General features: G+C 51.3%; 7 protein-coding genes across 7 annotated transcripts; 3 read left to right on the top strand and 4 right to left on the bottom strand.

Moving 5' to 3' along the window:
- Window positions 1–18: 18 nt before the first annotated feature.
- On the bottom strand, window positions 19–3,449 carry BDV37DRAFT_277706 (F-box and WD domain protein; the record flags this gene model as incomplete). The annotated part of the gene is made up of 2 exons (XM_032085847.1): window positions 19–3,044; window positions 3,104–3,449. 2 exons carry the CDS (start codon window positions 3,447–3,449, stop codon window positions 19–21), a joined length of 3,372 nt encoding a protein of 1,123 aa, XP_031947382.1.
- Window positions 3,450–3,862: 413 nt separating this feature from the next.
- BDV37DRAFT_235603 (MRX complex nuclease subunit) lies at window positions 3,863–6,752 on the top strand. Its single transcript, XM_032080523.1, has 2 exons — window positions 3,863–4,106; window positions 4,162–6,752. Exons 1-2 carry the CDS (start codon window positions 4,091–4,093, stop codon window positions 6,498–6,500), a joined length of 2,355 nt encoding a protein of 784 aa, XP_031947381.1. The 5' UTR covers window positions 3,863–4,090; the 3' UTR covers window positions 6,501–6,752.
- On the bottom strand, window positions 6,623–8,939 carry BDV37DRAFT_3567 (acyclic terpene utilization AtuA family protein). Its single transcript, XM_032090513.1, has 3 exons — window positions 8,731–8,939; window positions 8,310–8,665; window positions 6,623–8,257 (listed from the first exon to the last, which is right to left on the bottom strand). Exons 1-3 carry the CDS (start codon window positions 8,756–8,758, stop codon window positions 6,746–6,748), a joined length of 1,896 nt encoding a protein of 631 aa, XP_031947380.1. The 5' UTR covers window positions 8,759–8,939; the 3' UTR covers window positions 6,623–6,745.
- A 516-nt stretch (window positions 8,940–9,455) lies between these two features.
- On the top strand, window positions 9,456–10,509 carry BDV37DRAFT_235599 (pyridoxamine 5'-phosphate oxidase family protein). The gene is made up of 2 exons (XM_032080522.1): window positions 9,456–9,885; window positions 9,968–10,509. Exons 1-2 carry the CDS (start codon window positions 9,493–9,495, stop codon window positions 10,310–10,312), a joined length of 738 nt encoding a protein of 245 aa, XP_031947379.1. The 5' UTR covers window positions 9,456–9,492; the 3' UTR covers window positions 10,313–10,509.
- Window positions 10,510–13,376: 2,867 nt separating this feature from the next.
- BDV37DRAFT_235593 (aldehyde dehydrogenase family protein) lies at window positions 13,377–15,771 on the top strand. Its single transcript, XM_032080521.1, has 2 exons — window positions 13,377–14,153; window positions 14,222–15,771. The coding sequence occupies exons 1-2, from the start codon at window positions 14,092–14,094 to the stop codon at window positions 15,651–15,653; spliced, it is 1,494 nt and encodes a 497-aa protein (XP_031947378.1). The 5' UTR covers window positions 13,377–14,091; the 3' UTR covers window positions 15,654–15,771.
- A 2,605-nt stretch (window positions 15,772–18,376) lies between these two features.
- On the bottom strand, window positions 18,377–20,510 carry BDV37DRAFT_235588 (putative amino acid permease). Its single transcript, XM_032080519.1, has 4 exons — window positions 19,765–20,510; window positions 19,469–19,668; window positions 18,811–19,394; window positions 18,377–18,725 (listed from the first exon to the last, which is right to left on the bottom strand). Exons 1-4 carry the CDS (start codon window positions 20,323–20,325, stop codon window positions 18,526–18,528), a joined length of 1,545 nt encoding a protein of 514 aa, XP_031947377.1. The 5' UTR covers window positions 20,326–20,510; the 3' UTR covers window positions 18,377–18,525.
- A 103-nt stretch (window positions 20,511–20,613) lies between these two features.
- Window positions 20,614–22,279, bottom strand: BDV37DRAFT_3488 (transcription factor domain-containing protein). Its single transcript, XM_032090500.1, has one exon. It carries the CDS (start codon window positions 21,940–21,942, stop codon window positions 20,944–20,946), a length of 999 nt encoding a protein of 332 aa, XP_031947376.1. The 5' UTR covers window positions 21,943–22,279; the 3' UTR covers window positions 20,614–20,943.
- Between the last annotated feature and the right edge of the window lie 683 nt (window positions 22,280–22,962).

Below are 22,962 nucleotides of genomic sequence, written 5' to 3'. Positions count from 1 at the left end.
AATGTACAAAGTACGGAATTACAAAGCTCGACCCTTCCCCTTGCCCTTGCCAGACTCACCCCACGAGAGCGATGGGAACTCGTCTCTTTGCTCCGGTGGCTGACTATCGGCAAGACTGAGTTGGATGGCAAGCTCCAAATCATCCATTTCTTGTTGGTGGCTGCTTTCAGCGACGACTTCTGATGGGGAGAGATTGTGAGAGCTAGATTGAGACCCCTTCGCGTACTTGATGGGAATGTCAGGATACTGCTCAAAAGACCCAGGCCCCTCGTCAAGAAGACTCAGGCGGATCGCTTCAGCGATGTCAGGGGCAAGATCGTCGTCAACAGGCTGCTCGTATGGAGACGAGGAGGATGAAAATTCGTCTGCTGCGACTGAGCTATCGTTCCGACCGATAGTGTCGCTAGAGGCGGAGCTAGCCATGGAGCTAGGCACGGCATCGCCCCGTTTTTGCGCTTCACTAGCGAAGGCCTCCTCACTCAGGAGTTGCGCATAAGCGAGAAGCTGCTCTTCGTCCACATCGGGTCCCAGCAGATCGATGCCGAATCGGTTGCTGAGGTGCGCCTTTTCCTTGCGATCGGCTTTTTCTTGTCGCACCATCTCCGCCTGCTCATCCTCGATGAAGTCTTGGAGCGCTCCTCGGCCGCTGCTGTTGAAGCGTTGGCCCTCGGGAGTAGAATTGCTGCCCCGACGGCCGCGGCGGAACCGGCGCTTGCTCGTCTTATACTGATCGGCGGCGCCAGAGCTGTAGGACCAGTAGCGCAAGTGGGACCCGAGGGCAACCATTCCCCTTAAGACCGTAGGATCAGGGTCTAGGCATATAGCTCCACTGGCATAGAAATTGTTTCCAACTCCCTGAATAGAAGCCTCCGCCTGAACTAGTCGACGACGCGCGCGGGAAGAAAAGCGTGAGTTGATGGTTCGGATAGGTCGAGTTGAAGATGCAAGAGGATCCCAAGCCTGCACAAGCCCGTCATTACCGCCGTGCACAACGTACAGCGACGTAACAGCAACACAGGACACTTGAGGAGAGTCAGTCTGGATGATGCGGATCGGATTGACGGAGTTGATGATATCCGAGTTCTTCGCCGTAGGAGCGCGTATGTCCCAGACAAAGACCCCTCCGGTAGCCGTTCCAATAGCCATGTAGCGCCCCCGTTGACCAGGAATTTCTGGGTCTGAGGGCTGCTTCATGTGCGGCATTGGCGACGACATACCGGAGGAAAGTGTCGAGCTTCCGGACATCCCAAGAAGAGGATCCTCGTCAGGAGTCAGTACAGCATATGTCGAAAGGTCCATTGCGCTTGTTGTGATTTCGATTGACTTGTGATCGCCGAAAACAAAATCTGAGATCCGCCATTCAGTATTTGCGGCAGAGCACACTATTTCGCCGAGGCGACTGGAGGCTCGCGAAGGCGGCACACTGGGCGTATTGACGGCTGAAGACAGAGACGAAAATTCAATAGGCCCACCGAATATAGATGAAGCCATAGCTTCGCCCGTTTGATACGTTCCAAGATGCGACGATAGCATTTCGACCTGCGTCAATTTTCTGGTGTATCTGCGAATCGAGGCCTTCTCATCTTCTTCAATACCACGAGCAATGACGATAACGGACTCACCGGCTCCGTGGCTATCGTCACCAGCGAAGTCGACTTGCATTTCGCGTCGCATGTCCCAACCCTCGCAAACCTTCCGGAAGTGTTTCGGCTTAAATGACATAAACTGCTCAATTTCCTTGGTCTCAGCAGCAAGCTGATTCTCATCAAGCTTCATCGAGTCCGACGACGACCTCGGACTATAGCTGCCGTCGACAAGCTCTCGACTGTATGGGTCGGGCCTGGCCGTGCGGCGACTCAACTCCAGAAGCTCCCAACGAACACTCCTGCCGGTCTTCCACGCCAGAGTATCAATTTGCTCAGGGCTCATCTTAGCCGACGGAAGTTCAGGCTGGCGTGGCAAGTCTGAAAGATAGAAAACTTCACCCAAGGCATTGAGAACGGTTGCCCAGATGCGTCGACGGGCGTGACGCTTGACAGAATAATCGTTGTCGACTGCAATCGCAATGATGGGGACTCCCGGACAGAGAACCCATCGGGCAGTCACTTGGCCTCTTTCGAATCGCTGTTCATACGTGGGATGAGGCCCGAGTGCATAGGCTGTAAGAACCCCAGAAGAGGCACCGGACATCATTGCGACCAATCCTCCAGTCATTTTCAGGACATTGGAGGACTTGGCAATCCACACCGCGGTGACCGCATTCGTGATCAGATTCAGAGTAGGAATGCCCAACTGCGGCTGTGAGATGGACTCAGTAAGGCCCAAGAATCGCCCGCGTTGCTCCAAGGTTGAGATGAAATAGCTGCGTCCTTGAGGGCAACCCTCACCGTAGATCATCCCGTAAGGCTGGCTAACATCCATGCGATTCGGCAGGCCGACCATGTTTCCAGAGCCAAGACCGTACTCGGCTTCACCAGGGAATATATCCGCGAAATGGCGGAACAGCTGATGGTCAGACAAACCCCATGTCCCAACCTTGACCGAGGAGGGATCGCTAGCAGATGCGATTCCCTGCTCTGACGCCCCATGGATGAAAAGAGGCTGCTTCTTGGTCACCTCGGTCCCAAAGGATGCAGCGAGATGATTGACAGGATACAAAAGCTGGGAAGTGTACGTGACAACGGCACTGCCATTGCGCATATTTACAGAGCGAACTGTACCGCTCTTTTTGGCAGGGTCGAATTGCGCCGGCTTACCTCGCGCAAGTGACCTCAGCAAGCGGGTCCGCAGAATATACTCGGACCTCCATGACGCTAACGCAGTGAGCCGGGAAAAGAAGCGCTTATCCGAGGTGACCCTCCCAGGTGTGTTAGCCTCAGACAGGTGAATGCCATTTTCCGAGACATAAGGCCCTGGAAAGTAGCGCGAAAATGCGATTCTCCAGGCGTGGGGCGTTGTGACAAGAGTGTGAAACCGGCGCGACACTAATGCCATAGATGACAGAGCTGGTGGTGGCAGGTGCGAGAGGATGTGCGTTAAAACCTCTGGCAAGCCATAGTGTTAGCAGGTCATTGTCTGAGGAAGATTACCAACGGTGACATACCATTTGGGAATGCGTCCAGCGACAGATGCGACTCAGTAGACGGGGGTGTTACTCTGAAGCTCAGATCGGTTCGTCTCCAAGGCGACTGCGCTATCACATTCTCGTACTGAGTGACACGGTCGGCAACCGGCGATGCGGGGGCTGAATCGTCAGACCTCGCCTGGTTCAAGGGCGCCAGGCGAGGTGAGTCAGAGACGCCTTCAATGTCTCTGGCCTCATGGGGAGGTCCAGAGACTTGATGGTCGCCATCGAGAACATGTCCATGCTGGGTATTGTGAAAGGACTCTCTGGGGGGCGAATCTGTAGGAGAAGTGCGCTCAGAAACTGCAGCAGGCTCGGATTGCATAAAAAGGTCTCGCGGGGTTAACGGGATCAACGGAGGCGACTGAACCAGGCCAGATACTGGGTCAGTCGGGCAATACAAGGACGGAAGAAGGAAAAGAGTTGATGGCGCGAGAACGACGCTCTATGCGGTGGAGGATGCGAAGGATAAGAAAAAGAAATCTATACAGTCCGAAAGGGAGAAGGAGAGATAAAGATGAATGGAGATGGGGCGTAGTTCAGGCAAAACGAGGGACTGACGAGAATCGACGTTCGGATTTCGGAGGGGAATGTGTCACGGGCCAGCCCTGTGATTCGTCACGGCCTTTTCGCGTCCCTCTCACGTGAAGACGCGCCGCGGAGGCAAATCAGATTGGATATCGACTTGTTAGTAATATTACCAAATATCTTCTATTTGATGGCATTTCTTCAGATCTAGTTAACTAACTACTACGTACTGTGGATTAATTAAGCATGCATCGCGGCACCCTGCACAAAGGCCGTGCATAATCCCCTGCCATTGGTCCTATTCAACGGCTTGTTTTTCCAGGCAACACCCTCACATTACAGCCTGACGGAGTCCCCATTTAATAGTGGCCCGTTCGCATCACAATACCCACCATCCTCGACACTTTCACCTCAGGCGGACTGGAGTGATTTGTTATAATGCCCGAGCTTGGTGGTAAGTACGCAATTCTTGTTTTATTGTTCTCGAGAAATCTTAGTAACAGGACCAGACGCGGAAACGATCCGCATCCTCGTTGCAACCGACAACCATGTCGGGTACAACGAACGAGACCCGATCAGGGGTGATGACAGCTGGAAGAGTTTCCACGAGGTGATGTGCCTGGCCCGCGAGCGTGACGTTGACATGGTGCTGCTCGCGGGCGATCTCTTTCACGAGAACAAGCCTTCCCGAAAATCCATGTACCAAGTAATGCGCTCGATCCGGATGAACTGTCTGGGCGATAAGCCCTGTGAGCTGGAAATGCTCAGTGATGCCAGTGAAAACTTCCAAGGGGCGTTCAACCATGTGAATTACGAAGATCTCGACATCAATGTGGCAATCCCCATTTTCTCTATCCATGGCAACCATGATGACCCCTCCGGAGAGGGTCATTTGGCGGCGTTGGACTTACTCCAGGTTTCCGGACTACTCAACTATTACGGACGGACGCCTGAGTCTGATAACATTCAGATAAAGCCGGTCCTGCTTCAGAAAGGCCGGACCAAATTAGCACTATATGGTATGAGTAACGTCCGAGATGAACGACTATTCCGTACATTTCGCGACGGAAAGGTCAAGTTCTACCAGCCTTCGATTCAGAAAGAGGACTGGTTCAACTTGATATGTGTCCACCAGAATCACCACGCTTATACGGAAACTGGATACCTCCCCGAAAACTTCCTCCCGGAGTTTCTTGATCTCGTGATCTGGGGCCACGAACATGAGTGCTTGATTGATCCGAAATTGAACCCTGAGACCAAATTTCACGTTATGCAGCCAGGGTCCTCTGTGGCAACATCACTTGTCCCCGGAGAGGCAGTAACAAAACAAGTGTCTATCGTCAGTATCACCGGACGTAGCTTTAAATGCGAGCCGATCCCACTGAAGACTGTGCGACCGTTTGTCATGAGAGAAATTGTCCTCTCCGAGGAGAAGGGAGCTCAAAAGTTGGCTCGGAAAGAAAACAACCGGACTGAAGTCACCCGTTTTCTGATGGCAATCGTTGAGGAGCTCATTGAGCAAGCGAAAAATGAATGGCTGGCGATGCAGGAAGATGTTGAAGAAGATGAGGAGTTAGAGGCGCCCTTGCCACTAGTGAGACTGCGTGTGGAGATCTCCACACCGGAAGGAGGTAGCTATGATTGTGAGAACCCTCAGCGGTTCTCTAATCGCTTCGTAGGAAAGGTGGCAAATGTGAATGATGTTGTACAGTTCTACCGGAAGAAAAAGAACGCAGCAGCCCGCAAGAAAGATGATGACTTCGATGCAACAGCAGTCTCCCACCTCTCAACGCTGGACACGGTGAAGGTGGAACAGTTGGTGCGTGAATTCCTCTCTGCCCAATCGTTGAGTATCCTTCCACAGAATTCATTTGGGGATGCTGTGGCCCAATTCATCGACAAAGACGACAAGCATGCCATGGAGATGTTCGTGAACGAATCATTAGAAAGTCAAATCAAACACCTCATGGCCCTGGATCGTGACAACGATATCATGGACGATGAAGAAGAGGCGCAGAGCTCGCTACAGCAGGCAATGGAGAAGTATCGAAATCAAATGGAAGACATGTTCTCTCGAGGCGTCAAGAAGAGTTCGCGAGGGAAGAGGCGCTTTAAGCCTAAACCAGATGGCTGGGATACTGAATTCGACGGCGTCTGGGAAGACCAACCTGGGGCGCTTATACATTCAGATAATGAGGGTGATCCCAATGAAGAGGATGCTGCAGAGGATGGCACAACACCTGCTGCCACGAAAGGAACGTCAACTCGTGGTCGGGGCCGAGGCCGTGGGGGAAGAACGACCGTTTCTGCAACTACTCGCAAAGCAACTACCACCGCGAAGACCACATCCACGGCACCCAAGAAAACGGCACCCAAGAAACCTACTAGGGGACGGAAGAAAGCCGTATCAGACGACGATGATGAGGAAGAAGATGTCATCATGCTGGACGATGATGACGAAGATGTAACCCCTCCCGCAGCTCAAGCCCTCTCTGACGATGAAGACGATGATTCCCAATCTCTATTTGTTAAGCAACCTTCAACCCGAAGCCGCAAAGCAGCGCCCTCGACGACCACCACCCAACGTCGAGGACGGACCGCGCCATCCCCGGCACCATCGTCGAATACCATAGGAGGAACCGCTACGCGTAGGTCTGCAACGACACGAGGCAAACAAACCCAGATGACGTTGGATTTTACCGGCTCCCAAATCAGTGCTCGTGAGAGCCAGACCACCTCCAGGTCGACGAGACCGAGTCGGAAGACTCGGGCTACGAGTGTGTTGAGCGAGGAAATTGATGATGACAGTGATGCCTTCGAGTCTGCGCCACCCCCCAGAAGGAGGTAGACTTCCTCGTCAATAGGTTCGAAGGAGGAGGTTCCATGCCTTTCATCCGTGGGCACTTCCGGCAGATTATGACACTTGCATTCATGGCGTTTTATGTACAGTATGGGACAATTTCAATCAATGTGATGAAAACTCAATGCCAAGAAAAGCATCTTTCCTAGATTATCCGCAAGAGGGACATCTGTGATTTAATATACCTAGCTATTGACACAAAGAAAGCTATAGCTGCAGATAGCGACGGGCAATTACAGCTTGCCACGGTTTAAAAACTTGACAGGTAAATCCACCCATTTTGCCCGCAGATACTCGGCAACATTCTTCCCCAGAAAGTCGACTGTAGTTGTCGCGCCAACGCCACGGTCGAGGAGGTTTCGGAACAAAAAGTGTACACCACGGAGGTTTGGAAGCTCGAATCGCTCGATCTGTAGCTGAGGGTTCGACCGATATTCCTCTCCTAGAAGCTCCTGCGCCTTTGGAATGGAGAGCAGTGAGCGCAGCCAAAGGTACTCATCGTTGTGGCGAACCCAGAACCCGCAGTTCGCATCGGGTCCTTTGTCGCCCGATCGAGCATGGACAATCCACCCTAGGGGGCCTCGAGTTGTAGGCCCGAAGTCTAGGTCGCGGTTGGCAGGGGATTCGGTAATCGCCTGTGAAGGCTGACGAGGCGGGAACTCTTGGGTCGTGGGCGGTGGAGGAATGTCCAGCACTTGATTCTTCCACGGGAGGTGCACACGGTGCTTCACATCTGCTTGGGGCAGAAGACTAACATAATACTCATATATGGGCTTTGGGAATCCCTGTCGTGCATCAAGGTGGAAAGTAGCGCCGGGATAGCCTTGCATGATATTATCGGTGATATGGCGGAGAAAGTTATTCGGGGCGATATCTTCTGCTTTACGAGCTTGGGCAACAATTCGCAAGGTGACAGTGGCGCTGTTTTGGTCTCGAGGGTCGTCTGGCGCTGAACCCAATGTAGAGAATTCGAGAGCTGTGTAGCTGGATGAATATGGGGCGAGAAGGTGGCGAATCTGCTCCTCCAGCATCCGTGCCTTCGCGTCGATGTCCAGCCCAACCAGAAACCATGAAGCCTCTGCTTGGAAACCGCCACGGGCCGTGATACCGACTTTGGTTGTTGGTGGAGGTGGTGCGGATCGGACGCCGTGCACGGCCACACGATTGGTACCGACTTGTTCGAAGTGGATGTCCGTTAGCACAGCAGTAACGTCTGAGTTGAAGTACCAAGGGCCCTGGATTTCGTATAAAAGCTGGGAGGAACAGGTATCGACAGTAACCGCGCCGCCAGGAGCAGAAGATTGCATTGTGATAACCACTTTCCCGTCTGTTGAAATTTCTGCAATAGGATAGCCGATATTACGCCAGCCATCACTGCCAACTTTCTCTAGCGTCTTGAAACCGGTGAAATTGCCTCCACATACATAGTTGCTACATTCGATAAGATGTCCAGCAACAAATGCATTGGCCAACTGATCGAGATCGCTGCGGTTCCACCCATGATACCAGTACGCGGCTCCAATAACAGGGGATGCATCTGACACTCGTCCGCACAAAACAATATCGGCCCCTTGAGACAAGGCTGCAGCAATTCCCAGGCCTCCAAGGTAACACTGAGCATATATTGGCTCGAAATTCCAGTCGGAAAGGGTCTCTCCTGTATAGACGTTTTTGAAGGTTGATTTCCCAGTGGACAAAGCTGTTTTCACTGTTGAGAGAACCTCGTCGCCAGAGACCCAAGCCACCTGGACTATATCAATACATGCAATGTGCAGAGTACTCTAACAATGGAATTACCTTTAGATTTAAGCCCTTGGCCTTGACCATTTTTGTTACCACTTTATACAGCCCTTCCGTGTCTGCATTTCCCGCGTTGACCGCTACTTTGATGCCATATTTGGCCAAATCATCTAGGGCTGGCTCCAGAGCCAAAAGAAATGCAAGCTCATATCCCGGTGCAGTTGTCGGCATCGCCGGGGCGTTATTACCAGCTACCTCCTGGGCTTTATCTTGATCTATCCGTCGTGCTGCCCCCGTGACCATGTTCGCCTCGCTCATGAAGTCGGCGATGATGACGTCGACGGGGTCTCGAGGGTAGTTACGAGCGAACTCGGTGATGGCATGTCGACGGTCAGACGTAGAGCCCGAAGCACCTGTCAATGGCTCAGTCAATATTGCCTCTCACGAGGAAGGGATGAATCTAGAAATTGCGACTGACCTGCAATGCGAACCGGACGAGAACTCATGATGTCTTTCAGTGATGTATCTATTTACTACGGGAGTAAGAGGTGAAGAATTTTCTCAACCGAGATACAATTGATGGGGAACTGGAATGCTTTAAGGGTCATCAAGTGGTCCATCTTCCCACTAGTGAATCTGGTTGTCGATCATCCAAACTATGTAATGGCCGAGGAGGACTTTCGGTTGTCGGTTCGCGGATGCGGGGTTCACTGGGCTGATGTATTAATCTGATGAATCAAGGACAGTGGAATAATGAAAGGTATAATTAGCAGACAATCAGCTCAATTGACGTATCTGAACTGAAGTATTACCGGACTGTGAAGAGTAATGAATGATGGTGGAGCTATTCAGCTTTTGCTTGTTGCGGTTTAGTCCATGAGATCACATGTGGATAACAGATTCGATTCGATGTGGGTCACGGGGGCAGGACAGCCCCCGAGTATGCTATGTACTGTGTACGCAGTATGTGCTCTGAAAAGCTTGTATCGGTCGAGAGTGTTGTTGGCTGGGAAATCCCATTCTTCTCTTTACATTTAATTCATTTGTAATAGTCTACAGGGATCATATCTGTATCACGTTATCGTGCTTACATGCAGACACTGAGTCACCATGTCGCTCGGAGTTAGACGTGGTTTCCGAGCCCCCACTTATGATATATTTAGTGCTAGGGATAGGGAGAGTAGCAATCTGATCACCTCTCACCGACATTACCACTAATAGCCCATTCCGATCCACCACAATGGTTCAATACTTCGAATCCATTTCAGATGATATTCGCGACTGGGCTTTACGCCAGAGCGTCTTCTTCGTGGCCTCGGCGCCTCTGCGTGGCCGCCACGTGAACCTGTCTCCGAAAGGCCTCCCAGACGCCTCTTTCGCCATTCTGGGCCCTAATGAAGCAGCTTACGTAGATGCGACAGGTTCTGGCAATGAGACGATTAGTCATTTGCGAGAAAATGGCCGTATTACTGTGATGTTCTGCTCTTTTGACAAGTCACCGCGCATTCTGCGACTGTTTTGCACGGGCTCAGTTGTTGAATGGACCGATCCCCAGTTTCCTCAATATTTGGAGCGCATGGCAGGAAAACATGTCACAGGCGCCCGTGCTATTATTCATCTGGACGTTTTTAAGGTTCGTTATTTGCCAGTGATACCTTTCCCGCTCTTACATTTATTGCCGCATACTTCATATCCTGTATGCTCATAGTTTGCAGGTCCAAACATCGTGTGGGTTCGGTGTGCCACAGCTAGCTTTGACTCATGACCCGGAGACCAACGAAGTGAAGCCATATCTCAAAGACCGCGAAACGATGGGCTATTGGGCTGGTAAAAAGGTGAGTGCAGGCCAGATGCGCGCGTATCAGCAAGAGTGGAACGTTAGTAGTCTAGACGGGCTTCCTGGTCTTCATTCCGCACTGAGAGATAATCACAAGAGTGTATGGTGGGCACAGTTGGAAGGTTGGATGAATCGCCATCGAGATGAGCTGGAAACGACGAAGACTTCAATCTTGCTTTTGTTTGTGGGTATGGCGATCCTGCAGTGGGCTGGGTATATATAGATAGATTGTATATGACAATGTATCTGCTGTATGCGAGAGATGATATGCTACTTCGTTGATGGTGTTGTCTTGATGGAATTTTTCTTGCTGTTAGATATATCTCTCTATCTTTTTTTCACTGAATGTGCAGCCTCGAGGGGGATCGACTTTGAGTATATAAACACAGCTATGCAGACTGAAACGACAATGAGCATCAGGAAGATCATGCGCCTTGTAGATCCCGTAGTGTTATTACGCGCAAGAGCCCTTCCAAAGCAACAATGCTATCTTACCGAAATACTAACAGCCCGGATATCTCCACAGTATCATCGATGCTGCCTTGGAGGTGCGGGGTTACCCCGTGAGACAAGCCGAAGACTTTTGACCAATGGAATATCAGAAACGTTGGGAAGCGTTTGGACGAGATATTTACGCGCGCATACAACTCCAAAGCTTGGGCCATACCGACAGCCGAGGTATGCATACTACCGAGCTTACAACATCCATCGTGGTCTTACTGAAATTATTTGGTCAGATGAGTGCTACGTATGCCCATCGCTTTGACCACCGGTATCCCACTTCCCGTCTGGAGCGCAACGTGCAATGGCCGATATCCTATACCACCTTCAAAAGAAGGACATTCTGTTTCGTGGCCACTTTGGATCATGGAAGTACGGGGCTGAATCACAGGTATGTGGATTATCCAACTTTGCAAGGGGAGATGGTGGGCTGAAAAGTCTCGAGTTTGATATTTGGTGCTGAGGCGGTTGAGCGGCCTTGATGACCTTATCGAACCCGAGCTTTATCAACTCTCGAGCCAACGCCGAGCGTCGTTCGGTGTCTACCATGGGTGTCCGCTAGTAAGTATATAGATACAGCTATGGATGACTGCGGAGGGATCGCTATCCACGGGCCAGTACTTGTATAATTGGGTGCGTCTCACCAATACTACTCAGCTTCAGCGCAGGCGTAACTATGTACATGAACTTTGTTATAGACCTTTTCTAGTCCTTGAATTTGATAAATACCTAAAATAAGCATAAACATAACACAATATTTCCTGTAGCTTCAGGGCATACGGACAAGCCGGTCTGTACAAGGGGAGAATACTGCCTCAGGAAAGAAACTGAAACCGTGATACCGACACAGCACACCAGCCAGGGTCATCCCGGCACTTCAGCTCTTCCAACAGACCTACTACAGAAGCCATCGAAGCATCGGATGGACGTATAAGGTCATATATAAAACCTGATTTCACTGCACGATTTCCTTTGTCGAATCCCGACCAAAGATTAATGGTTACTTGGATGAAAATGATTTGAAGACCTACTTCGGATATACAACGTGTACACTGTTCATGCGTATCAAACTCTGTGGTTCCGCTGTACGCGGATGGTCTGTTCTTTTTTAAGCTTTACAAGTCTCACCGGGACAAGTATGGGGTTGACGTGGGATGCGGGGGATAAGCCTTGTTTGTCGGCCAAATGGGAACGCCCTCCCAGCCACCCAGCATCAACACCAAATAAAAGTCGAGCCTCTCTTCGTGTTACAGTACCTATGCACGATGAGGTGAGAATTCAAATCCCGTCCGTTTGAGTACGAGCCGAATATCTGATAACTCCGGTAACCCGAGAATACGGCGGGATCGGATTGCGGGGATTAGAATCCTTCGAGACAAGTGTCCTGGTGGTCCGATCTGAGATGTGAACGCACCCGATGAAGATGTAAAAATGCGGACTTATCGCAGTTCATGACCTGTTGAGCACGATGGTTAAGGCTGGGTGGCATTCAAGGTACGGGAGCTTGTTTAGGGAGGGTTGCATATCGGGTGAACCTTGGTCCTCCAAGGTTTGAAGCTTAACGCTCCGTCATGTTACCTATTGTTAAATTTGTTACTTGCTGTTCCAGACCCTCCTTCCTCGCAAGCCTCGCAAGCCATGCTCTTCAATGGCGTACTATAGTTCCGATGCGGCCCGATTGAAACTCCCGAGTCAGCTGATTGGATGATCGCCAACTAGTCATCCATGCCGCGGCGAGGAGTTTGCGATTGATCGTCTACCATTTCTGTACAGGTCACGTGGTAACATACATAACAGGAACAGTACCTACTAATGCTAGATCCCGTCTGATGTACATACCAGTACATCTATGCGACCTGCAATGACCGAGGTCATTGATTGGACAGGGGGGACGTGGCTGGAAGTGTTTCATTGGACTGCACCTCCGTCCTGGAAATTTAGAGCAAAAATCCTAAAAGTCGCCGGCGGGAAGGAAGTTCGGCCGGTCCAGTGGAGACGGAGGGGACTTGGCACTCTCCCAGTCAAACACTATGTCTCATGACGGGGGTGCAGCCTGGTTACGATTATGCAGATGGACCAGTACCAGCCCGGGAATGTCAACTCACTATTTGGAATATCGATAGCATATTGTCCCAGAGGGCTCCGTCACCAAGATCATATTTTTCACTGATTCCACAATCGTTCAGTACCAAAGTACGGGCTACAGGTACTGGGAGACTACCTCCCAGACTACTTTGTTAGGTGCAGGAATTGCTAGTTTCTACTTCGACCTACCAAATGCAAGCAAAGGCTGCCAACAACCCCGGGTCTGGACCAATCTTTACCCCATTCAGTAAGACTTTCGCCCCATTGATTTGTCGTGATTAGTGAGATGCGTTCTGGAGACGCTTGTTGGAGACCAAGACCAGAGCTAGTTGCCAGTAGGGGATACCGAATGAGGAGAATGGATAGAGTGATTAGCAACTATTGACTCCGTACTTCAGACGTCTGCATAGAAGTAATTTGCTGTATTTGTTTGCCACGTTGGGATTGTTGAAAATGCGTTGGCGGGGGTACTAGGCTACTGACGATATAGCGGGGCAGCATTTCCCCTGTATCAACCCTAATTCCTCCGCGACCATGCGAGTAACTTGCGGACTTGCTTAAAAACTTGTTTTCAACACCATACAGAACCCCCACGTGGATCTTTTATAGCAGAGTTTTATGAACCGCGCAAGGTGCACCGGGGGAACCAGACAGAAAGACAAAAAAAAAATAAATAATTTGGAGAGATGATGCAATTTCACGGAGAGCGGAAGTACTCCTGGTGCGTCAGAGCTGGTGGGAATCCATGGACTGGGAGGGTCAGACTAACACGAAGACGTTGTATCAAAACGGATAGGGTGCCAAATTTCCAGAGACCGGAAGTGGACCGGCCAGGCCGGGGATAAGCGCTGACTGGCCTGAGGAACCCCGCACGATCGTCTGGAAAGACAGCTACGGTGGGGTACCGGTGGATCCCCTATCATCAATACAGCCTCGGGCCCTGGCCCCTCAGCCAACCGGGGCCCGGGATGACAGTGGGATTACTGAGCCTGACCGGTAAAATTACGGGCCTCGCTAACTTAGGAAGTGATGGACCGTACAGGCTTCCCCTCCTTCTTCGGTGTTATCACTGAGCTTCTCCAGTCAACGGTCGATGATTCCCCCTCCTTGCTTTGTTTTTTGGGTAAGTTTAGTTCTTTTTGTGATTTTCTTTTTATTTTCATTTCTAATCAATTCATTTCTTATTTTTCTTTTTTGTTTCCGCTTCCCACCTTTTCCCCTCCTGACCCCCCCCATTCGGTCCTGTCCATTCGCCATACAATTGAAAGGTATTAATACCGTGGGATCTCCCCCTCCTTTGCCTGACACCGTTGTTTCTTCTCCTCATCTCCCCTCCTCTAAACACCTCTCTCTATACCAACACCCCACTCCTTCCAGTGATACCCCCTTTCTCGTTTCTTCATCTCCTCCCTCACCATGGCCGACCTTTTCACCACCATCGAGACCCCTTCGGGCAAATACGAGCAACCCTTGGGCCTGTATGTCATCCCGCCACCCTTGCCATTCTCGCTCAGGGAGTCCTTGCTAACATAAGGTTGCCGCTTAGGTTCATCAACAATGAGTTCGTCAAGGCCAAGAGTGGCCGCACGTTCGAGACCATCAACCCCACCAACGAGAAGCCAATTGTAGCCGTCCAGGAGGCGGACGAGAATGATGTCGAAGATGCCGTCAAGGCTGCCCGTGCTGCCTTCGAGGGCGATTGGAGGAAGGTGACTCCCTCGGAACGTGGCCGCCTGCTCACCAAGCTGGCCGACCTCTTCGAGCGTGATATCGACATCCTGGCTGCTATCGAATCCCTTGACAACGGCAAGGCCTTCACCATGGCTAAGGGTGACGTTGGCGCCGCCGCCGGCTGCCTTCGCTACTACGGTGGCTGGGCTGATAAGATTCACGGCCAAACCATTGATACCAACCCAGAGTCTCTTACCTACACCCGCCACGAGCCCATTGGTGTCTGTGGTCAGATCATCCCTTGGAACTTCCCTCTTCTGATGTGGTCCTGGAAGATTGGACCTGCCGTCGCTGCCGGTAACGTCGTCGTCCTCAAGACCGCTGAGCAGACTCCCCTGTCTGGTCTCTATGCCGCCAAGCTCATCAAGGAAGCTGGCTTCCCTGCTGGTGTCGTTAACATCATCTCTGGTTTCGGCCGTGTTGCCGGTGCTGCCATCTCCAGCCACATGGATATTGATAAGATTGCCTTCACTGGTTCGACTCTGGTTGGTCGTATGATTCTCCAGGCCGCCGCCAAGAGCAACCTGAAGAAGGTCACTCTGGAGTTGGGTGGCAAGTCCCCTAACATTGTCTTCGACGATGCCGACATCGACAACGCCATCTCTTGGTCCAACTTCGGTATCTTCTTCAACCACGGCCAGTGCTGCTGCGCTGGTTCCCGTATCCTGGTCCAGGAGGGCATCCACGACAAGTTCGTTGCCCGCTTCAAGGAGCGCGCCGCTGCCAACAAGCTCGGCAACCCCTTCACGGCCGACACCTTCCAGGGCCCTCAGGTCTCGCAGCTGCAGTTCGACCGCATCATGGAGTACATCGACCACGGCAAGAAGGAGGGTGCTACCGTTGCCACCGGTGGTGAGCGTCACGGAACCGAGGGTTACTTCATCCAGCCTACCGTCTTCACCGATGTCCACAGCGACATGAAGATTGCCAAGGAGGAGATCTTCGGCCCCGTCGTCACCGTGCAGAAGTTCAAGGATGAGGAGGAGGCCATCAAGATCGGTAACAGCACCTCGTACGGTCTTGCCGCTGCCGTCCACACCAAGAACGTCAACACTGCCATCCGCGTCTCCAACGCCCTCCGGGCCGGAACCGTCTGGATCAACAACTACAACATGATCAACTACCAGGCTCCCTTCGGTGGCTTCAAGGAGTCGGGTATTGGCCGTGAACTGGGCTCCTACGCCCTCGAGAACTACACCCAGGTCAAGACTGTGCACTACCGCCTGGGCGACGCTCTCTTTGCTTAAATGAAATTTATGATGAAATAATGAAATATTTTACCCGTTCCATTTTGGCGATGGCTTTGATCTTTTGTCATTCCATGTAAACATAGGATATGAATTCACGATGAAATTGTGACTCCCTACTGCTTTGAACCGTAACACTAGTCAAAACAAGACCAATAACGTAGACCAGACTAAAGAGGCCATCGGTCTTTCCAGAACAAAGTTGTAAACTGAATACATGCCGTTTGGTCGGTAATGCATGAACCGAAACTAATGAATGTTGTTGTCTCCATACTTCGCTCGTCGATACAAGTGCCGACATCCCGCGGGGTCAAGGTCCTCGGGTCAAATCCACCCCGAGATTCCTCTCGGGGGGTGATACACCGAAAGTGCCGGACTTCTGCTCCAGATCCATGAACACAATGATAATATCCCGAGACATTCAACAATGCTTTATTATCTCCACTTCAAACCATGTAAATTCCGTAATACACCTAGTATGATATATCCGGTAATCAAACTCTAAACCCCATACAAGCGTTGGGTAAAGCATTATAATACACCCGCTAATACGCGATGATCTCGATAGTGGCTTTGATCGGCAGTGCAGCGCCGATGCATGTGCATACTAGTTTAATAGGATTGTTATGAATGTAGAGTTTGTGAATGGTGTTATATGACTCAGGTTCATGTCATTGTTACTTTTAGGGAAGGGGTACTCTGTCACCCTGTCACTCTATCACCCTCTGACTCTGTTTGATTACTCTCATAGGGAATGGCGAAGTGTATTAGGTTAGGGTTAGCAGTGTATTGCATACTCGTCTGATTAGAAAGTGGTTGAGTAGTTGAATTGACCATGACTGGGGTAGACTTTCTCTCTGAGAGTGTGTAAGGATACTAAGGGAATTGAATGCCTAATGCCTCCCGACCGGTACATGTATGGACGTTAGTGGTGCTCGCAGATGATCTGCGAGGAATGCTAGTATATGACCGTCGGCCTCTAAGGTGGATGGATTCCTTACACAGTGAGCATTTTATATTCCCTTCAGTCGCCCCGTCCCGTCACTGAAGGCCATCCCGCATGGATTGACAGTATGCTAAACCCGCAACGGCCGCCAAGCTGCTTTGTCTTTCAATATGTCTCTTCATGTGCAGATTTCTCATTATCATTGCACTTATTCTTGACCGGGAATAGAGCCTACTACTTCTGGATGTGATTTGACATAGGATTCCCTATCCAGATGCTTTCTCAAACCACACACACACACACACACACTCTCTCTCTCTCTCTCTCTCTCTCTCTCTCTCTCTCTCTCTCTCTCTCTATATATATATATATATATACCCATAGCGCAAGCTTCTCTTCTATTCCAAAAACCCCTAACTCGAACCTCGCATACAGTTCCCACACCAAAATCCACAGACGTAAGCTGACTCAAATCAAGCCCCTGACCATTCAGCAACTGAATCGTCCATTGAATAAAAAACCAGTCGGATACGCATGGTTGTGACTTTGGATGGAAGTTTTGTTGGTGGAGAACTTACATCTTTGAATGACACTGTTTGCGTGAGTACTGGGGTTGAATTTGATAGTGGGGTTTGCTGTGAAGGGTGGAGACTGTTGGTTGGCAGAGGTAGGTAGAGAGACTTAGGCTGTAGGATTCGGTCAAACTTGGAGTTGATGTTGTTCATCGCGTTCATCAAACTGGCATTACGGACATTCACTATTGTTTGCCAAGTCACGCACTATCGCGCCTGGGAACTGGAAATATGACTACACTTGAATTGTATTTTCTTCCTCTCTGACATCCGCTAGATCCAGTCTGACAGAGATCATGCAGTTTTCATGTCCAAAAATCATCTGGCAAACCAATATCACCGTGACGGCAAACCGATCTGACCAATGCCATTCAAGTGAAGGCGCAGAAGCTGAAGTTTGGGCGTAGCACTTTCTCCAACAATAAGGTAGAAAGGCATCAAAGCCCAAAACCCAGAGTGTAAAGGACGGACTCGTGCATCGATTTCAGAACATCTCGTTTACGAGGTCGAGAAAAGTCTGGAGAAGGACCTCAACACCGCGGCGCGGTTCGCGATTCCCAGCAATGCCGCATTGTCGTGTGAGAAGCCCGTTTTTCAACAATAATGGGGATTTGATGATTGTGGCCAATTACATCGTATAGTGTGCTCGAATGGCTTGTTGTCGAATTGGGGCGCAGCAATGGTGAACCAGTTTTAGATTGAGCGTGAGATGCGTGTTATTTGTTAGTTGAGGGTCAGATTGCTCAATGGATGCGGCTTCTCTTGCCGGGTTTTCGTCTGTACCTTGATACTGCATGAGATTGTTAGAAGGAAAGGTTCTTGGTGGTCAGAATTACTAGAGCCAAGGGACTATAGCCATTATTCTTTTTATCCGGTAATTAACATAACTTTTATTAGCGGGAGGGAATGAGATTTCAGTATAGGTTTAGTTCTGGGTATCAGATTAATTGATCACACATGGCTCGGTAGAGTCCCAGGGCTGTCGTGGGAATGGAACTCCGCCTCCCCCTCAGCAGCTTGTAGTAATCTGCTGCCGGTTGCCAACATCCTGGTCCGAACCTTCTCCATGGCATCGCGCGGGGGCATTGAGCCGTCGTTGAGGGTAGAGGTTTAGGTTCTGAAGATATTCGAGACATTGCACATGGGCTATATACGCTAAAAGGGCATTACTAGAAGGAAACGGTGGCCATTTTACCGGGGCGGAATTTACATGCAGAAAATCATGTTTATCTGGCCGTTACATTGATATACATTTCAGCTGACTATACATACGGACGTGGAGACGTCAAACCAGGCACTCTAGCGTGCATCTCAGCCAGGGCAAATTTTGCAACGAGGCGGTCGTGCCCGTCCCCTATTCGGAATGGCCGTGGGGGCCCTCCATGCCCTCTTCCGTCGGCGGACCGGCGTAGTTCTGATAACCCCACACCCAGTACCATATCGCCGAGATGATGAAGAAACCGACGAAGACGACGGAGGCGTAGTTCATGGTTTCTTGGGTGACGTCCATGAATGTGGGCATGGAGAAGAGCGGGATGGCGAGACAGGTCCATGCTGCATTGGGCATCGGCAGAGATTAGAATTTCGTTCATGGATGGAGGGCCTGGGATGATCGGAGGGGAGAACCAAGTCCACTTACCGAGACAGACGATATTACAGAACAGACCCAGGGGGCCGAGGTTGAAGCTGCAGTTCTTGATATCTTGGCGCTTTCGGAGAAGGAGGGAGACCGCAACTGGGCAGGCGTAGCTGAGGGTTAAGAACATGACACCGACACCGGAGAAGGCATTATATGCGGCTGTGGAGCCGAAGTAGATCAGGCCGAGCAGGAGTTCGATTACCATGCCGAGGAGCATCGCGTTCAGGGGGATGTTGTCGAGGCGCGGCTCGACCTTCTTGAACCACTTGGAGCCTGGGATGGCTCCGTCGCGGGCGAAGGCCCAGACGCTTCGGGATGCCGCGGTTACGCAACCTACACCGCAGATGATGCCGAGGATCAACAATGGGATGAGCAGGCAGAAGGCGCCGGCGGAGTTGCCGGTGGCGGCTTTGAAAATGGGCGGCACGGGTTGGCCGGAGGGGAGATTCGCCAGGTAGGAGATATCGGGGAGGACAAACGCGATGGGGATCAGAAAGGCGAGACCGGCCAGGGCGTTCAGGGTGAGGCCGCCGACGATCGCTTTGGGAACTTGGATGGCTGGCGCGCGGACTTCTTCACACATGCTGATGCGGGACAAGGTTAGTATGGGCTTTGTTTTTTTTTTTCGCGACGGGCATAGAGGTTGGCAAAGGCCTACGAGGTGATCATGCCGGTGGCCGAGAGCGCGTAGGCAGCCTGCAGTAAACCGATACAGAAGGACCAACCGTCTGGCCAGCCGGATTGCGGGGAGAAATCGGTGAAGACATATTTGGCAGAGTGTCTGCCGTTACTGGCAACGACCAGAATGGTGATGATGATGGCAGTCACGCCTACCAGGGTCCAGAAGATGGCAAAGGTCTATAGGTCGAGTATACAAGTGTGATTAGTAACGTGGGCATGGAGGTCTAAAACAAGAAAAGGTCAAGTCTGCGCTGCAATGATAGCTTGATATACCTCCAGGTGTGTCAACCACTTATTCCCAAAGGCAGGAATGACATGGCAGACGAGTGTGATGGCTAGAAAGATCAGATAGGTCTGATAGGCCTGAAAGTCTTCTGTGATACCGACACCTGCAGCGTCGGTAAACACATTGAGACTCTCAATCAGAAACAGCGCCGTGGCGAAGTTCACAGCCAAGGTGATGGTGATATTGCCGGCAATAAAGGACCAGCCGCAGATCCAGGCGGCCACTCGGCGATACTTAACGGGGGACAGGGCAAAGGTTTGGTAGTAGACACCACCGGCGGTGGGATAGACGGATGTCACCTCGGCGAGCGATGCGGCGACACACAACATGATCAGGGATACCAGGATCCAACCCCAGATCATGTTGGCCGAGCCGCCCCCGGCAATGGAGTACAACATGGTCGTCGAGAGACCGTACGGCACGGAGGCCAGAATGAAAACCATGAAGACTACCTGCCATGTTGATCGATTGCGCGACAACTCTGGCGTGTATCCGAGAGCTGCGAGGTTGGAATCTGCGGTGATCTTGTCCACCGTGGGCGGGTCCATGATGGAATGGCTAGTCTTAGGAGACTAATTAACGTGGATATCGGTTAGACGTCGAAGGACGATTTAGGTGCACTGGGCGTAATGAGGCGCTATGGGTCAATCGCATAAATGCTGTTGAGTGGCTTCCTTTTTCTCGGGATAAAGAAGGAAGAAAAGGATTCACAATGGACGACGAGGGCACAAAAAAAAAAAAAAAAGGAGCACGTGGCCGAGGAACGTCAGAAAATGTTGTGCTTTTAAAATAAAAGGAAAAAAGGAAAAAGGGTCGACGAGACGGCCAATACGCCAGTCCGATTGCAGGAGATAAATCGCCGTGGTGACTAATGGACCAGGGTGGCCATGAAGGGCGACACTGATTGGCCCTTCGGCCGGAATACGAATCTCCTTTTCCCCAGAATGTCTGTAGGATATTGCCCTAAACTGGAAAAGGAAACCGGGTGGCACCAACAGACTTTAGACTAACGCCGAGTGGCAACCTTACACTGCCACCACCCCACTAAGCGGGTCACCGCCTACGTAAACTGGTAGGCGCCAATCTTATCTCGGAAGAGGCCGTCCAGGATGGGAATTCCCCAGGCAGAAAGATTGGCGGCGTGAGGGGCAGGTAGTATTCGCGTGTCAGATAATCACAAAGCTACAGTCGGCCGCGCGACTCCTGGCCACTGCAATCCAATTCGCCGGCCGATCGTCGCCCTCCAGCCGCCAAAACATCCTTAAAAAGGACAAAACTCGCCGTCGTTCCAGGCTGCCGCTGAGACGAATCACCCCCAAAAGCGCCCGTTCGATGGCGTCTTGCTGATCCGGGGAACGACATTCCGTCCCACAGACGAACAGTGGCCAGACCAGGTCGTGCGCGAAATATGCCCGCTCCATGAGGTGCGATAAGTGTTCGAGAATCGCGTCTCGAGAAGCCCGAATGAGGTCGTTGGACGAACCGAAGTCAGAGAGCACACGGTGGCTGTAGATTAAACTCGCATGGTAATACATGTGTGTCAAGTGTTCGAAATCGTGTCGCGCGTCGGGATATTGAAACCGCATGATCTGATTCAGCTGGAGCGCTCGACCTCTCGCCGTTTCAATTTCGTCCACGATATCTTCCACCCGTGTCGTTTCGATATCGGAGCTACCACTAAACTTACGTCGCTCCGCTCGGGTTACAGAGTGCATGATCCGGACAAAGTCACCAAAAACGGCAATTTTGTCGTGAATTGGGATATCGTCAATGACATCGTAGGTGGCATCAAACGTGGTCAAGCCGTTGAAGACGGCGGTGAAGTAGTACTCATAACGGAGAAAATTATCGGCGACGTCGGGGGGTAGGTGACGTCCGATCGCCTGAAGCTTCCATTGTATGATTGCTCGAGCCCCCTGGATGTGTAGTCGCCGTTGCGTGGCCTTGGCCGCATAGAGCTCGAGGTTGTAGAGAAGGAGGACTGTTGCCAGAGCGAACCGTGCCTGATTCGCACAATCAAACGACACGGGGGCTTTCAAAAGACGTTCTAGATGTTGTGGTAAGAGGGATAAGACTTTGTCCCGGTAATACAGCGACTGCGCTTTCAGTTGATGGAAGTACGGCCGGTCGATGGTATATTTATGTGTGAGATCCTCCGACGACATGGCCAGCAAGGAGTAGCGCACGATCGGCGAGGCATGGGACAGGGGGAGTATAATCTGTCGCCACGGGTTTTCTGGGCCGTCCACCCAGGCAAGCTTCGTCGCAATGTTTTGGTTGAAATGATGCAGCAATGGACCAGAGACATTATCCAGTGGGGAGCTTGGTCCACGGTCTACTGGTGTCAGACACACCACCTCACGTAGGGTCCGGTCTGGGTCTCTGGGATCGCCCGCAACCGGTCCATCTCCTGCCAGTCTCCCTCTACTGGGGATGGCTTGCTTCCAGCGCAGAATTAGTCCATAGCCGGGACATTCGTAATTTCGGCGCAAACACTTTCGGCAACCGGGCAAGGTCCTATCACATTGGATTCGGCGCGATTTACATTTCGGACAGTCTACCGGGCCACATTATTGGTTGGTGAGACGTTCTGGGAAATATTTTCCCATGGGGTTCATCGTTACCTTTCGACGCAACGTTCATCGAAGGGGCGGTCATACCCGGATTGATATCACCCTTGAAGTTGAGACGAAGGGAGCTGTGATGGTTTGAGCACGAACTGATCGTCCGCTATCAGTCGAGAAGTCCGAGGGGCAGAAGAGATGAGAGTTTGGTTAATGGCATATACGCTTACAAACCCTGCTTATCTAATTCCGAGTGAGGCCAAACTACTGTGGCATGGAGAGAGCAAGAATGGACACGGATATCATCACTGTCCAGGGAGGGGATTCAGTCCAAGACCTGTTAAGCCTGCGGCTGTACAAGTTTTGCAGGGCTCACCCACCAGTCTTTTTGCCGATGAGAAGGCTGTCGGAAGGCTTGACGGTTGGTGGATCCAACCATCACGCAAAAGGTAAAAATGCCTGCTTGGCTTCCTGTTTGGACACTTGGCATGTCTCCACCGATCCCCGAGATGGACGCGTGGAGCGCCAGAAACACCTTCATACCTGCACAGTTACGACAGGAAACCAGCCATACTAGTAGAAGATCTATTCCTCCTGATATGCACAGACCATACTAGCTCC

Source organism: Aspergillus pseudonomiae, assembly GCF_009193645.1.
Source record: "Aspergillus pseudonomiae strain CBS 119388 unplaced genomic scaffold BDV37scaffold_1, whole genome shotgun sequence".
In the NCBI taxonomy this organism is placed as follows: Eukaryota; Fungi; Ascomycota; class Eurotiomycetes; order Eurotiales; family Aspergillaceae; genus Aspergillus; species Aspergillus pseudonomiae.
This window is presented reverse-complemented; position numbering and strand designations above follow the sequence as displayed.

Coding starts and splice junctions, on each gene's coding strand:
- BDV37DRAFT_235599 (XM_032080522.1), top strand. CDS start 9,493: ATGGTTCAATACTTCGAATCCATTTCAGATGATATTCGCGACTGGGCT. Junction 9,886..9,967: donor TTCATCTGGACGTTTTTAAG/GTTCGTTATTTG, acceptor CATAGTTTGCAG/GTCCAAACATCGTGTGGGTT.
- BDV37DRAFT_235588 (XM_032080519.1), bottom strand. CDS start 20,325: ATGGACCCGCCCACGGTGGACAAGATCACCGCAGATTCCAACCTCGCA. Junction 19,669..19,764: donor AGTGGTTGACACACCTGGAG/GTATATCAAGCT, acceptor CTCGACCTATAG/ACCTTTGCCATCTTCTGGAC. Junction 18,726..18,810: donor CTGTAATATCGTCTGTCTCG/GTAAGTGGACTT, acceptor TGCCCAATGCAG/CATGGACCTGTCTCGCCATC.
- BDV37DRAFT_3488 (XM_032090500.1), bottom strand. CDS start 21,942: ATGTCGTCGGAGGATCTCACACATAAATATACCATCGACCGGCCGTAC.
- BDV37DRAFT_3567 (XM_032090513.1), bottom strand. CDS start 8,758: ATGAGTTCTCGTCCGGTTCGCATTGCAG. Junction 8,666..8,730: donor TCGTCCGGTTCGCATTGCAG/GTCAGTCGCAAT, acceptor AGCCATTGACAG/GTGCTTCGGGCTCTACGTCT. Junction 8,258..8,309: donor CCAAGGGCTTAAATCTAAAG/GTAATTCCATTG, acceptor GATATAGTCCAG/GTGGCTTGGGTCTCTGGCGA.
- BDV37DRAFT_235593 (XM_032080521.1), top strand. CDS start 14,092: ATGGCCGACCTTTTCACCACCATCGAGACCCCTTCGGGCAAATACGAG. Junction 14,154..14,221: donor TACGAGCAACCCTTGGGCCT/GTATGTCATCCC, acceptor GTTGCCGCTTAG/GTTCATCAACAATGAGTTCG.